General features: G+C 44.9%; 1 protein-coding gene across 1 annotated transcript in view; it reads left to right on the plus strand.

Annotated features, from left to right (window-relative positions):
• Positions 1–339: 339 nt before the first annotated feature.
• The window catches only part of MAPK1 (mitogen-activated protein kinase 1), a 106,814-nt gene continuing 92,241 nt past the window's right edge, over positions 340–14,912 (plus strand). The window contains exon 1 of the mRNA XM_007974911.3: positions 340–680. Coding sequence (XP_007973102.1) covers positions 562–680 — 119 coding nt within the window. The 5' untranslated portion in view covers positions 340–561. The remainder of the gene's footprint in view (positions 681–14,912) is intronic.

Consider the following 14,912-nt stretch of genomic DNA (forward strand, 5'->3'; position numbering starts at 1 on the left):
TGGCCTCAAGCACAACCCCTTGTCCCTCGCTGGCTCTATTCGGTACTTCCTTGGGTGCTCGCCCGGACCCCTGACATCTCTCACTTCAGCCCCGTGGGTTCTGCCCCACGTCTGTCTCCCTGGGTGTCTGAAGAGACAAGTCCCGCGCCAACGCCCCCGTGAACGCACGTGACCGCGCCCGGTGGTGCTCCCTTAGTCAACGCCGCCGCAGTGCCCCTCCCGGAGCCCGCCGCTTCCGCCGGGCCGCGCGGCCCCGCCCCCAGCCGCTAGGAACCAATCCGCATGCACGCTGCTTGGCCCCGCCCCGGCACCCTTCTCGGCGCGCGCCCCTCCCTCCGCCCGCCCGCCGGCCCGCCCGTCAGTCTGGCAGGCAAGCAGTCGGTCCGAGTGGTTGTGGGCTCTTCAGGTCTCCCACACGGCGTCTTCTTTCCTCCTCCCGGTCAGCGGCGGCGGCTGCACCGGCGGCGGCGCAGTCCCTTCAGGAGGGGCGATAGAAGCTGAGCGGCGGCCGCCGAGCGTCGAGCTCAGCGCGGCGGAGGCGGCGGCGGCCCGGCAGCCAACATGGCGGCGGCGGCGGCGGCGGGCGCGGGCCCGGAGATGGTCCGCGGGCAGGTGTTCGACGTGGGACCACGCTACACCAACCTCTCGTACATCGGCGAGGGTGCCTACGGCATGGTGTGGTGAGTGTCCGCGCCTGGCCACGCCCGGCCCCCCCGCCGTCCGGGGCCGCAGCGGACGCAGCCTCGGCCTCGCCGGCGCCTCGGCCTCAGGCGCCGCGGCGACCTCGAACCCGGACTTCACTGCGGTCCGCACGCCAGGGCTCGGGCGGGGCCCCGGGCCGGTTGAGGTTTAGGTGGTGTTGCTGCTCTCGCCCTTCCTGGGCCGGTGGTCGCTCGGGAAGGGGCGCAGCGGGGTGGGCGGGGGGCGGAGGCCGGGACTAGTGGACCCTCGGCCCCGGGCGCAGCGCCGCCTTTAAAGTCTGGACCCTCGGGAAGGCAACGGAAGCGCCTCCACCCCCCAATTTGCTAGTATCATGGCCTTCTTTTGGACTTTCGATTGTAAAACCGGGAATTCCATCAGATGCTTGTAGGTGTTGGCGGCGGTGGCTGCTGAGGTCCTGAAAGCGGTTCGCCTCCGTGTGTGTGCAGAACACCGAAATAATTTTTCTCTCCTCGCCTCTGTTTGCAGCCAACGGCTTTCATTAACTATCCTCAGCGGTGCTAATGGTGGTCTCCGCGCAGGCTTTCTAAAATGGATTACTGACATCAGTGTTGGTGGAGTATTTCCGTCTTGAAGTTTGTACTTTCAAGTGGATTTTAATATCGTACTGCTAGCGTTTCAGGAAGGATAAACCAACATTACTCTCTTCATTTATTAAAGATCCATTTAGAGTTGGGCCTAATTTGACTTTTTTTTTTTTAGCCCCCAAGTGAGCTCTTTTACCAGCATAAATGCTCCCAGATGTTTTAGCGCAATTGCTGTGGACTCCTGTTAATGATTTAGTGGTCATTATATATGCAGCCTTAATGGAGTTATTGCAGAATCACGTGTAGACTCCCTCATCTTGATTCAGGTCCCTTAGAAAAGTGAAATGATAGTGAGAGTTTTTCTTTTTCTCTTTTTTTTGAGACGGGGTCTTGCTCTGTTGCCCAGGCTGAAGTGCAGTGGCGTGATGTCTGTTCACTTCAACCTCCGCCTCCTAGGTTCAAGCGATTCTCTTGCCTCAGCCTCCCTAGTAGCTGAGACTACAGGCACGCGCCACCACGCCCGGCTAATTGTATTTTTTAGTAGAGACAGGGTTTCACCATGTTGACCCGGATGGTCTCGATCTGTTGATCTAGTGATCCGCCCGCCTTGGCCCCCCAAAGTGCTGGGATTACAGGCGTGAGCCACCGTGCCCCGCTGACGGTATTGTTTTTAGTAAAGCAAACTAGCGGTAGCATTTTGTGCTGGTGAGGACTTGTGGAAATAGATTTCCTTAAATCTGAATCTTGTGAATGTGTCTTTTGTGTTGACTGAAGGAAGTAAACTAATAATTTTATTGAGCACTTCGTGGCAGGTACTGTGCTACATATATTTCATTTTATTTGAACAGCCACATTGAGGGAAGAAAAGATGGTGTTATTCCTTTTTTCAGGTGAGAAAGTGTTTCGAGGTGAAGCCAATTCCTGAGGTCATAGAACTAGAGTTATTAAGATCGTAGACTGAGATTCTACTAGACACACTGCAGCTCTTTTCAGCTGTTTTTAGGAAAACACTCTGCGTTCTTTAGTGTAATTAATACTTGCAGAATTTTCTGTGTCTTACTGTTACAAAGTAAACATAAGTCTGTTTCAGAAATGTATTCAAATTTCAATTATCATCATTTTAGAAATGCCATAGAAGGCATGTTTTACCAAGTATGGTAGCTAGATAGAAAGATTAGTTAAAATTCTTTTAAAAGAGACTTTAATTGAATCTTTAATGTTTTCACTTTCTTTAGGAGCAAAATGCTGAATACAACTGTGAAAATTAATATGAACTCACAGGCTTAGGAGCCAAGAGAGAATTTAAATTAGGTCGAGCCTAAAAGAAGTAAGGCCCTTTTTGAAAAGTAATGAAGAGAAAGTATTGCCAGTAGCATTATTTCTCCACCATAGGTCTCATTGCTGTTGCACTCACTGGGAAGCGTGCCAGTGAACATGTCTCATTATGAGAGGCTCAGAATTTCCCATCACATCTTTTGGCCCTTTTAACAAGATTAGCTTATCTAAAATGTGGACTGAAAAAAGTCTTTTACGTTTAGGACATGTCAATTGAAAAGATACCCCCATCTGATAAGATTTCTCCTGTCTGATAAGATTTTTACTAGTCTGAAGTTGTTTAGGTGTGGGAACCACTTCTGTCACTGCTGTAGGTTTATTTGACCATCTCACTCTCCATTTGAAATGCTAAGTCCTCTTTTTGTGATTTTCCTTTCCTAAGTGAAATACAAATTGGAATTTGAATCCTAGATCCAGATTATAGCCTTTTATCAGGTTGATGACATACCCTGCTGTTAACCTCCATTGCACGTTATTAGCATTTAATAAAGGTTGGCTAACAGTGCTGGGTTTATGGAGGGCTTGTTGAAATATTCACTAATATTTGAATAGTGATCTTTTAAAAAATGTTTCCAGAAGGATTTATGGATTTTTAGCCATTTTTTAGATTTATCCCCCTCCATTTCCTTATCAATTCATTAGGAATTGTGACTATTTTGTTTAGAACCCTTTCCTAATCATTATGTAGAGGATGTAAAGATGAAGAGTGGGGTTTGAGTTGGGCCTTTAAGAGTGGGTGTGATTTTGATGTGCAGATAATAGGAGCAAGTGACAGCTTGAGCTGTGGAATCTAATCCTGGAAATGTACTTAGGTGGCAAACTGTAGAGGACTCCAAAGGCAAAAGTAAGTTTTACTGTATATTTGTTCAGTGGAGGAAGCATCTTTTTATTTATTTATTTAATTTTTTTTTTTTTTTTTTTTTTTTTTTTTTTTTTTGAGACGGAGTCTTGCTCTGTCGCCCAGGCTGGAGTGCAGTGGCCGGATCTCAGCTCACTGCAAGCTCCGCCTCCCGGGTTCATGCCATTCTCCTGCCTCAGCCTCCCGAGTAGCTGGGACTACAGGCGCCCGCCACCTCGCCCGGCTATTTTTTTTGTAGTTTTATTAGAGACGGGGTTTCACTGTGTTAGCCAGGATGGTCTCGATCTTCTGACCTCGTGATCCGCCCGTCTCGGCCTCCCAAAGTGCTGGGATTACAGGCTTGAGCCACTGCGCCCGGCCTTTTTTTTTTTTTTGAGATGGAGCCTTGCCCTGTCGCCCAGGCTGGGGTGCAGTGGCATGATCTCTGCTCTCTGCAACGTCTGCCTCCTAGGTTCAAGCGATTCTCCTACTTCAGCCTCTTGAGTAGCTGGAACTACAGGCGTGTGCCACCATGCTCAGCTAATTTTTTTGTATTTTTGTAGAGATGGGGTTTTGCCATGTTGGCCAAGATGGTCTCGAACTCCTGACCTCAAGTGATTCCCCCTGACCTCAGCCTCCCAGAGTGCTGTGATTATAGGCATGAGCCACCGCGCCTGGCCTTGTTTTGAAAGAGGCAGTCATACATGGTCAATTTTGAAATTTTTTGGGAAGACGAATCAACACTAGTGGGAATGAAGGAGGAAGAACTGGAGTGGGGAAATAAATTAGGAAAGCATAACCACCTAGAGGTGCAGTAATAAAGTGGTAGCGAAAGGTGGCAGGTAGAGGTGAAGAGCTTTGTATTGACAGAAATAGTAACAGGGACCCTTGTGGGAAGAGTGGTAGAAAGAGTTTTAATCATGGCAAGTATGGGTGGAATCAAACGATGATGAGACCTTAAAGGGTAAGAGACCAAGAGAGGTGGGATTTGGATTGGAGGAATTTCTGAGATAGAGCAAGGCTTGCTGGTTGATTGGCTCTGGGCGGTTGTTCATTCTGAGGCTGGGTTGGGAGCCTGGGAGATGGTGGTGCCATTATCCAAATAAAGGAATACTGTTAGGCAGAGCAGATTTGTCAGGGAGAAATAGTTCTAGTTTGAACGTGTTAAGTTTGTAATGCCTGTAGGCCGTTCAGGCTATGTCCAGAAGCCATCTTAAAATTTGTAAGAGGGGAGCAGGAACTGAAGATGAAAATTTGTGTAAATAGTAGTTAAAATCTTAAGTGGATGAGCACAGATTTTTTTTCTTTTTTTTTTTTTTTTTTTTGTTGAGACGGAGTCTCGCTCTGTCTCCCAGGCTGGAGTGCAGTGGCGCAATCTCGGCTCACTGCAGGCTCTGCCTCCCGGGTTCATGCCATTCTCCTGCCTCAGCCTCCCAAGTAGCTGGGACTACAGGCGCCTGCCACCACGCCCAGCTAATTTTTTGCATTTTTAGTAGAGACGAGGTTTCACCGTGTTAGCCAGGATGGTCTCGATCTGACCTCGTGCTCCGCCCGTCTCGGCCTCCCAAAGTGCTGGGATTACCAGCGTGAGCCACTGCGCCCGGCAAGCACAGATTCTTATTTGGGTCATTGGTTAGGTGAGATTGCAGTCATATGTTTTCTATATTTATCTTTTTGGTAAGAAATACATAGCATTTGATAGAGTTTTTCAAAAGAGTCCATTATCCCAGAAACATTACGAACCACTGAAGTAGAACAGGAGGACCAACCAGGTATCTCTGGCGAAGAAAGAGGAAGCTGAGGACTGGTTAGATGTATAAGAGAACAGTGTAGACAGGGAGGAAGGAGAGGAGAGATTGAAACACTCTTAGTATGCTTGGTCATCTTAGACTAATATAGCAAGTGTCTATTTTGGATAAATTGAGTTTGAAATACTGTTTCTGAATGCGACAAGAGAGCTCATGGGGTCATCTCCATAGAGATGTTAATTGAAGCCTTGAGAGTAGATAAAACATCTGAGAACTAAGCCAAAGGAGTGCCTACCTTTACTATGTCAATAAAGGGCAAGTTATGGAAGAGGACAGAGGAAATGTGGCCAGAGAGATCAAAGAACTGGGAGTGCACATTATCAAAGTAGCCAAGGGAGATGGTACTCATTAAGGGATTGGTATTGAATACTATAGAAGGGAAACAATGCAGCTGACAAGTCATATTTGTTGACTTTCAGCCCTTTTTTTTTTGAGACAGAGTCTTGTTCTGTCTCCCAGACTGGAGTGCAGTGGCATAATCTTGGCTCACTGCAACCTCTGCGTCCTGGATTCAGGTGATTGTCTTGCCTCAGCCTCCCGAGTAGCTGAGATTACAGTTGTGTGCCACCACACCCGGCTAATTTTTGTATTTTTAGTAGAGACGGGGTATCGCCATGTTGGCCAGGCTGGTCTCAAACTCCTGACCTCAGGTGATCACCCTGCCTCAGCCTCCCAAAGTGCTGGGATTACAGTGTGAGCCACTGTGCCTGGCCTCTTTTTCTTTTTTTTAAAGCGATGATGTTCATCTTGGGAAAGCTGAATGAATAAAAAAAAGAGGGGATGGTTTCAACTAAAATTTCACTGTGATCACATTCCTGATGGCAGAATTTCCTGTCTTGTTAAGGTTATTGTGATTATAGCAGACTAGTAGAACTACCACTTATTCAGCACTCTGTTTTGTATTTTACATACGTTAATGCTAAGCCATATAACCGTGCAGCAAAAGTGGTAACTTATGTTTGTTTTTTACCCCACAAGTGAAGAAACTTGAGGCACACAGAGGTTAGTTAACTTGCCCAGTGACACACAGCTAGGAAGTGATGGAGCAACCCCAGTTTGTCTGGTTCCTAAGTAATGCTCCACCGAAGATCAAAGTTGAGAAAATAGATTATTTCAGTAACAAGAAGTATCTGTTGTCTGCTTTTGCTTGTATCACTTTTTAGCATTTAAAACCTTTCATGCAGAGTTTTTACTCAGAAAATGTTTATTGAACTCTTCATCCAAATAATGGGATGGAATTAGGGAATAATACAGAAAAGATACCAGTGCTGTCCAGGAGTTTGTGAAGTGCTGAGAGAAAAAGAAGAGCAGAGTGACTTGGGGCTGTCTTTTATGGCTTCCCAGACTTCTGACCTAAGTGTTGATGTGTGAGTAGGAGTTTGCCCTGAGAAGTGCATTCTAGGCAAAGCGAAGTGTGCACGTAAAGGCACAGAGCATGAACGCAGTGCATCAGGTCAGGAAAGCCACAAATTTCTTGGGATGGCTGGAGTCTAGGGTGCCTTAGTAAGAAGGTGGGAGTTGACACAGCTGAGGGTAGGCAAGGCCAAATCCTGAAGGGCATTATTTGCTAAGGACTTTGGACTTGATCTTGTAGGTGACAGAGTCATTAAAGGATGTCCCTCTTTCTGCCAGTTCCACCCCCACTTTGTCTCTTATGCTTTCTGCCCATTGTTCCTACCTGTTTTTTTTTTTTTTTTTGAGATGGAGTTTTGCTTGGCGGCTCACTGCATCCTCGCCTCCTGGGTTCAAGCAGTTCAGCCTCAGCCTCCTGAGTAGCTGGGATTACAGGCATGTGCTACCACGCCTGGCTAATTTTTGTATTTTTAGTAGAGAGAGGATTTCCCCTTGTCAGCCAGGCTGGTCTCAAACTTCTGACCTCAGGTGATCCACCTGCCTCAGCCTCCCAAAGTACTGGGATTACAGGCGTGAGCCATCGCACCTGGCTGCATTGTGCCTACTTTATCTCGTGGTATTCAGTGGGGGTGATTTTACCTCCCTGCTACAGAGCCATTTGGAACTGTATTGGTGGGGGGGCTTTTTGTTGTGTTGTCACGTTGATTAGGGGGTGTTATTGGCCTTCAGTAGGCGTGTCAGGGGCAGACATGCTAAATGATCTGGATTGCACGGTACACTCCCTCCACTGGAGAATCATCCTGCCAAGATGCCCATACTACATCACCCCAGCCCGCCCCAAGAAACATCAGGCCCTATTTAAGTCCCGCTTTTCTCTAAAGCTCGTCTCTATGAACTTTGCCTTGTTGATTCTTGCTAATGCACTCTCTTCATGGATCTCTGCTGGGTGTTTGTACCAGCTGTTTGAAAGGCAGGAACAGCAATAGCATACCTATAAAAGCTCTAGACCTGGAGACAGAGATCTTGATTGAGATTCTTAGTTTTGCTTGCTCATTGTTTACTTGCCATTTAATCAAGAAGTCTCTTGTACGCTTTTGGAGCTCAAAGATGCAAAGAGAGCAGCTTACGTAAGTAACAGAAGAATCTAGTGTTTCTGAGCAGAGTTTAGAGTAAAAGGATAACTCAAAACAAAATTGATTTTTATATTAATAGTATCCCTAATGATGTATTCCTGGTAGTTAGCTATAACCATTACACCATTCCCGTAATCTGATTTGTATAAATTCAAGTTGAGTTTTCCCAAAAGCTATATGTAATTTATTCCTCACCTTGCTCACAATTTAAATACCTATTGATTGAAAAACACCTGATTCCCCAACAAACATCCAGAGCTCCTTGCCTCCAGCCTACTCCACCCACCCTCTTGCCTAATCCTGAGATGCTTTTTGCTCCCCTTTAACTTTGCTTTTTTTCTTTCACTTCTTGAGGCTCCCACACTGAGAGGTGCCTAGCAGCTCATCCAGTAGCTGCACTGCCTCTGCTCCCTCTAGGAAAGGCCACCCACCTGAGCTTTGAAATGGCCCACACCATACCAGAAGGAGGAAGGGAAATTCCTGGAGGATTCAGACCCTACCCAGGCTTTCTGGAAACTGAGCAGAACCACAGGCGGAGAAAGCTATAGGCAGCTGAACAAAATTTATGTGTTTCTATTTCCCCAGCTATAAAATGAAAGGTTTGGGCTCTGTCTGTGGTTTTCAAACATTCTCCTCTCTTAGGGGCTTCAGGCCTCACCCCAAGGAGGGAAACTTCACATACAGCATCCTCTCCCCAATCCCTGTTTTTTCCATTCTTTGCTCTTCTTTTATCTACCTCCTTCCCCTCCCCTTTCCCTTCTTTCTTCCTCTGTCCTTAGTCTTTTTTCTGTTTCTTAATTTCCTTTTAGTCATTATCATTTTCCTTTTTTTTTTGAGACGTAGACTCGCTCTGTCACCCAGGCTGGGGTGCAGTGGCGTGATCTCAGCTCACTGCAACCTCTGCCTCCCGGGTTCAAGTGATTTCTCCTGCCTCACCCTCCTGAGTAGCTGAGACAACAGGCGCGTGCCACCACATCAGGCTAATTTTTTGTATTTTTAGTAGAGAAGGGATTTCACAGTGTTAGCCAGGATGGTCTCAATCTCTTGACCTCGTGATCTGCCCGCCTTGGCCTCCCAGAGTGCTGGGATTACAGGCATGAGCCACTGTGCCTGGCAGTCATTATCATTTTCAATTCACATAGGTAGTAACTATTAGGGTTAGCAGGGTAAGATTCCATTTGGAAAAAGGATTTGATTGCTTTAAAAATGATGTTGGGCAACCCACAGGATAGATGCTCTCCAAGGTCCCTCCCAGATTCTCAGACTCAAGGCAGGCCCTGGGGTTTGAACCTATAGCCAGTAGGAGCTGGATAGCAGGTGTCTGCATGGTATATGCCATGACCAACTGACTAATGTTAGTTGCAAGCCTGCCTTGCTGGTTTCAGCTTCATTCTCATTCTTGTCTTTTTTCTTTTCTTTTTTTTGAGACAGTCTCACTCTGTTGCCCAGGCTGGAGTGCAGTGGTACAATCTTGGCTCACTGCAACCTCTGCCCCCAGGTTGAAGCAGTTCTCCTGCCTCAGCCTGTTGAGTAGCTGGGATTACAGGCGCCTGCCACTGTGCCCGGCTAATTTTTTTTTTTTTTTGTAGTTTTTGGTAGAGATGGGCTTTCACCATGTTGCCCAGGCTGGTCTTGAACTTCTGACCTCGTGATCCACTCGCCTTGGCCTCCCAAAGCGCTGGGATTATAGGTGTGAGCCACCGCACCTGACCATCATCCTTATCTTTGAGGTATTATATTTTTCACTTTACACATAAGGAAACTAGGTCTCAGGTAACTCGTTCCGGGTTCACAGCCAGTAAGTATATTGCAGAACTGAGATCTAAATTGAGATTTATGTAGACCCCAAATCCTGTGACCTTTTTTTCTTTTAACTACTATAGGTTTTCTCTGTTATACCGAGTTACCTAGAAACGTACTTCCTACAGCCTGGGTTTCTGAATGGATTAGCCCAAAAGTATAAAATGATTATGTCATTGCAGACAGACCTGAAGAAGAGACCAGAAAGGATTAGAGTTAAAGTAACTTTGTTTTTTGTTTTTGTTTTTTCTTTGTCTCCAAAGGCTCTGTCATCTAGCAGCTTAGTTTTTATCAGGAAGTAGTGTTGATTTCTTCCCATTCCTTCTAGTTACCTCTACCAGTTTCTTGATTTTCATTCATTTAATATTATTAAACATGTACCTGATTATGTGCTAGGCAGTAGAAACAAAGTAGTGAACAAAAGTTGTTCTTACACTTTGGTGTTTACAGTCCACCAGGGCAGTAGTAACATTTACTGAGTGTGATGAGGTGTGGAGTGCCATTGGATGATATAAAAGGTGAAGCTACGATATGGTGAGTAGTCAGGAAGGGTTTCCTGGAGGAAGTGGCGTTTAAGCTGGGACCTGAAGGAAGACTTAGAGCTAGCTAGGTAAAAGGTAGGGTAGAGTGCTGGAGTGTTTTAGACACTACCTTGTAGAGACTGCATTATAGAAAATGAAAAGTTCATGATTAAGATCTGGGGGCCTTTGTCGTGTTACTGCAAGGATAGAAAGTGCAGTTAAAGCTTCAGGTATAGTTGGAACGAGGAACTGGAAAATAGACCAACGGAGCTACCTCCCTCCCTCTTTACTGTTACAAAATCTTCTTGCACCCTACGTCTCTGAACAGCTGGGTTTTTCCCCCCTCTTTTCTCTTTTGTCACTTCCCCATGCACTAAGCAGAGGAGAGCTGACCCTAGCTCCCTGAAGGTGTGTGTCTTCAGGTTTTTTAATGACCAGAGGCTGAGAACACTCTGAATCCAATTCCAAGTGGAACAAAATCTGTAAAAACACTGTTAGGGAGATCATTCTGCACAGAAGAGTTAACTCCACCTGGCCTTTCCAGCCTGGGAGAGTGTCTGCCTCTGGTCTAGTCAACTGAGGCCCAAGGTGCGGTCATTTATTAAATAAAGCTGCATATCTCGGAAGGTCTGAAGGGCAAGGTGGGAGTTGTCAAAAGGGGGTCTCTCATTGATTTCTGACTTGTTAGGTTAAAGTTCTTGGTGCTGTTTTCCCTGCCATTCTCCAGGGAGTGTGTATCACTCTCCAGTTTTTACAGATGAGGAAAATGAAAAAAAAGTTGGGTAACTTGCCAGTCACAAGTAAGGGGTCAAAGGATTGTCACGAGGATTAAATAAAACAGTATAGTTGAAGTGCTGAGCACTTGGTACCTCGTTAATTCTCTGTTACTCCTTTGAAGTAAATAGGGTTGGCAAGATGTGAATCCCCTTTTGCCTCAGTCTCTATGTAAAGCAGAATGTGCAGAAGTACAAATATTCGGCTTGGAGGTCAGATGGACTTCACAATGGTATGGAAGTGATACACATTCAGTAGACACCTTACTTCCGAGTACCCATGCAACTGTTCTGTTTTTCATTTTCAATGTAGTATTTTATACATCATATGAGTTATTCTACACTTTTATTATAAAATGGATTTTGTGTTAGATGATTTTGCCCACCTGTAGGCTAGTGTAAGTGTTCTGAACATGTTTAAGGTAGGCTAAGCTAAGCTATGATGTTTGGTAGGTTAGGTGTATTAAATGCATTTTCAGCTAAGCTGGGCGCAGGACTCATGCCCAGGACTTTGGGAGGCTGAGGCGTGAGGATTCCTTGAGCTTAGGAGTTTGAGACCAATCCAGGCAACACAGTGAGGCCTCATCTGTACTAAAGGTACTAAAAATTAAAAAAAAAAAAAAAAGCCAGGTGTGGTGGTACATGCCTATAGTCCCAGCTACTTGGGAGCTTGAGGCTGAGGATCACTTGAACCTGGGTGGTCAAGGCTACAGTGAGCTGTCATTGTGCCACCACATTCCCGCCTGGCCACAGAGCAAGAAGTTTTCCAAAAAAGAAGCATTTCACCTTACGAGGTTTTCCATTTATGATGGGTTTATCGGGATGTAAGCCCGTAGTAAGTCAAGGAACATCTTTATATAGTTAGAATAGGGACAGTCATGTGTTTCATGCATAATTCAGATCTTCAGGAGGCAACATCAGGGAAACCTGAGTTTAGGGATATTCTACAAAATAACTAGCCTGTAAACCTCAAAATTAAGTCAAGATCATGGAACCAAGAAAACACTGAGGAATTGTTCCACATTAAAGAAGTGTACAAAAACATGGCAACTCCATGTGGTTCATAATTCTGAGTCGGCATGATTGGCAAAACTAGAATGAAGATTAGATTGTAGTCGTGTATCTGTGTTAATGATTTTATTTTTATCTTCCTTTTTTTAACTCTTTTTTTTTGGTATTTTCTTTTTTATTTTTTTTCCTTCATTTTTGTTTGTTTTTTTGTTTGTTTTTGGTTACAAACCCTTGTGTCAATGGCTGACTGCTCTGCTGTGTACAAAACCCGAACCCAGGAACAGGTTGTCTATGAATGATTTAGCACTGGGTCCCCTGTGAATGTGCATTGTGTTACGGGCGAAAAGGTGGCTGCCTTTCTACTGCGCCAAGTTTTCCAGCTTGAGGGACTTTCCATATCTGGTCCTCAGCTATGATGTGGTGGGGGACCAGCTATCTGAGGCTAACCGAGGCTCCACAGGTGGCTGCCCTATCATTTCGCTGGGGCAGGATTCTGACTTAGAGGCCTTTGGTCATAATCTTACAGATGAGTGTTGATTATTTCGACGGTTGCATTTTGATTTTGTGGGAGAATAGTCTTGTTTTGTTTGTAGGAAATAGTCACTAAAGTATTGGGGGATAATGAGAAAGAAATATTGACAAACTTACCCTCACATGCTTCGGAGACTAAAAGTTTGATAAGCTAGATGTAGAGCTTTTTTATGGTTTGAGATATAGTTCCTTTTCTCTAAAGAGTTGTTGGTGAGTCCCTTTCAAAAAGGTACTTGAGTGAGGATGTGTTGAAATTTGTGGGAAGCGGTGAAAGGCAGCTTTTAGCTTACTGAAAGAGGACTGGCCTGGAAGGCAAGAGACCTGAGTCTTGGTCCCTGCTTCCGATGGCATGTCACATGGGCATGTGCTGGCCACTCTGCTTCTGCAGATTTTTGCTTTTCTCATCTGTGGAGTTAAGGGATTGGTATGGTTTCTAGGGTCTCTTACAGCTCTAATATTGTCGCCGCCCTCAGGAACATTATATGAAATTAGCGTGTATGCTGTATATTAAGAAGATTCGTGTGTAGATTGTTTCCCAGTTACTGAGCTGTCTTTAGTGTAATTTACCTCAGAAATCTCTGGATAATCATTATTGAGATATAATGAAATAGGAAAAAGCTTGAGGTTAAAAACTAGTAAATTGATTTACTTCAACATTAAAAGCTCACAATTAAACCCTTGAGGAAAATGACTTTTTTTTTTTTGCTCTGCAAGTAAGGTTGGAACTTCGTAATAGTGTATGACAGTAGTCGTTTACCTCACAAATTAGATTATTCATGTGTATTTGACTGAAGAGAGTTTTTACCTAGTGGCTGGAATGAAGGTTAATGCTACTATTTTGACATTGGGAAAAAAAGGTGTAATGAAAAATGTCAAATTTGAGAGATGGAGAAATACTTAAATGGAACTGATTTAAAAGCAGTTCTGAAAAAGAAAGAACTTGGTACAGTCTTTCTATGAAAGAAAAGACTTTACTGCACAGCTAAAGAAAATAAAGCAAAAACAATACATTGCCCCAATTAATATTTGAATTCTCTGAACACAAGGCAGGCTACCAAAGTAGAGAGTAGTATCTTTGCCTCACCTTGGCCACAAGAATTTGTTTTGTTAGTAACCAAGTTCAGTGTACTGCTATTTAGCTTTCTTACTACAGATATTAAAATGTTTCTTTTTGGGGTTTGTTTGAAATTTTTTTTTCCCTTTTCAATTTAGCCATGCTGAACGTATCCTCAAATAAATTTACATTTTTCCCGTTAAATCAACTTTGTTTCTGTTCCATGGTTGAAGCGAATACTTTATAGAGAAAAAAAATCAGTGTAGACCTTTCACACGTTAATTATTACTGCAGGGCTATATAGGCATATAAAAATATTAGATGTTATGTTTTGGACCAGTGAAAAAACAGTTGGTAGTAATGCTAGATTAAGACTTGCCAGAATGTTCATCCCCTTAGTGAGCCGTTCTACCTATGATAACATTTTGTAATGTTTTCAGGCATTCTTTTGGGACAGCCTTGATCACTTATCATTCAAAGGTATGATAAAAGTGACAGTCTTTAGACGTGTTGTAAATTCTTTCTCTCTTTTGTCCAAAGGGAGCTAGAAAGAAAAGATATTTGTGATTCTCTGTGCACTTGAACACAACTGCTAGAAAGAGCTATTTAATTATTGCCACCAAGGCAGTGTAAGAGTTTATAGTAACATTAAGAGTGTTTCCAGTTATCCCAGCAGGGCAAGATTCAGCATTCAAGAACTGGTAAATTTTGGCCACACGCAGTGGCTCATGCCTGTAATCCCAGCACTTTGGGAGGCTGAGGCAGGCGGATCACCTGAGGTCAGGAGTTCGAGACCAGCCTGACCAACATGGAGAAACCCAGTCTCTACTAGGCTGGTCTCGAGCTCCTGACCTCAGGTGATCCGCCCGCCACCGCGCCCAGCCTATTCTTTTTTTTTTTTTTTTGAGACGGAGTCTTGCTCTGTCACCCCAGGCTGGAGTGCAGTGGCCGGATCTCAGCTCACTGCAAGCTCCTCCTCTCGGGTTCACGCCATTCTCCTGCCTCAGCCTCCCGAGTAGCTGGGACTACAGGCACCCGCCACTTTGCCCGGCTAGTTTTTTGTACTTTTTAGTAGAGACGGGGTTTCACCGTGTTAGTCAGGATGGTCTCAATCTCCTGACCTCATGATCCGCCTGTCTCGGCCTCCCAAAGTGCTGGGATTACAGGCTTGAGCCACCGTGCCCGGCCTTACTTATTTCTACATTTACTAGAGTATTGTATTTTCTTACCTCTTTCAATCTTATTTTGAAATATCCATTTAAACATATGTAAGATATAAGTACTGTTTGTGACTGGGCATGGTGGCTCATGCCTGTAATCCCAGCACTTTGGAAGGCCAAGGCGGACAGATCACTTGAGGTCAGGAGTTCAAGACCAGCCTGGCCAACATGGCAAAATCCTGTCTCTACTAAAAATACAGAAATTAGCTGGGCATGGTGGCGCCTGCCTGTAATTCTAGCTACTCCAGAGGCTGGGGCATGAGAATCATGTCAACCCAGGAGGCAAAG

This window comes from Chlorocebus sabaeus, chromosome 19 (genome assembly GCF_047675955.1).
Source record: "Chlorocebus sabaeus isolate Y175 chromosome 19, mChlSab1.0.hap1, whole genome shotgun sequence".
Taxonomy (NCBI): Eukaryota; Metazoa; Chordata; class Mammalia; order Primates; family Cercopithecidae; genus Chlorocebus; species Chlorocebus sabaeus.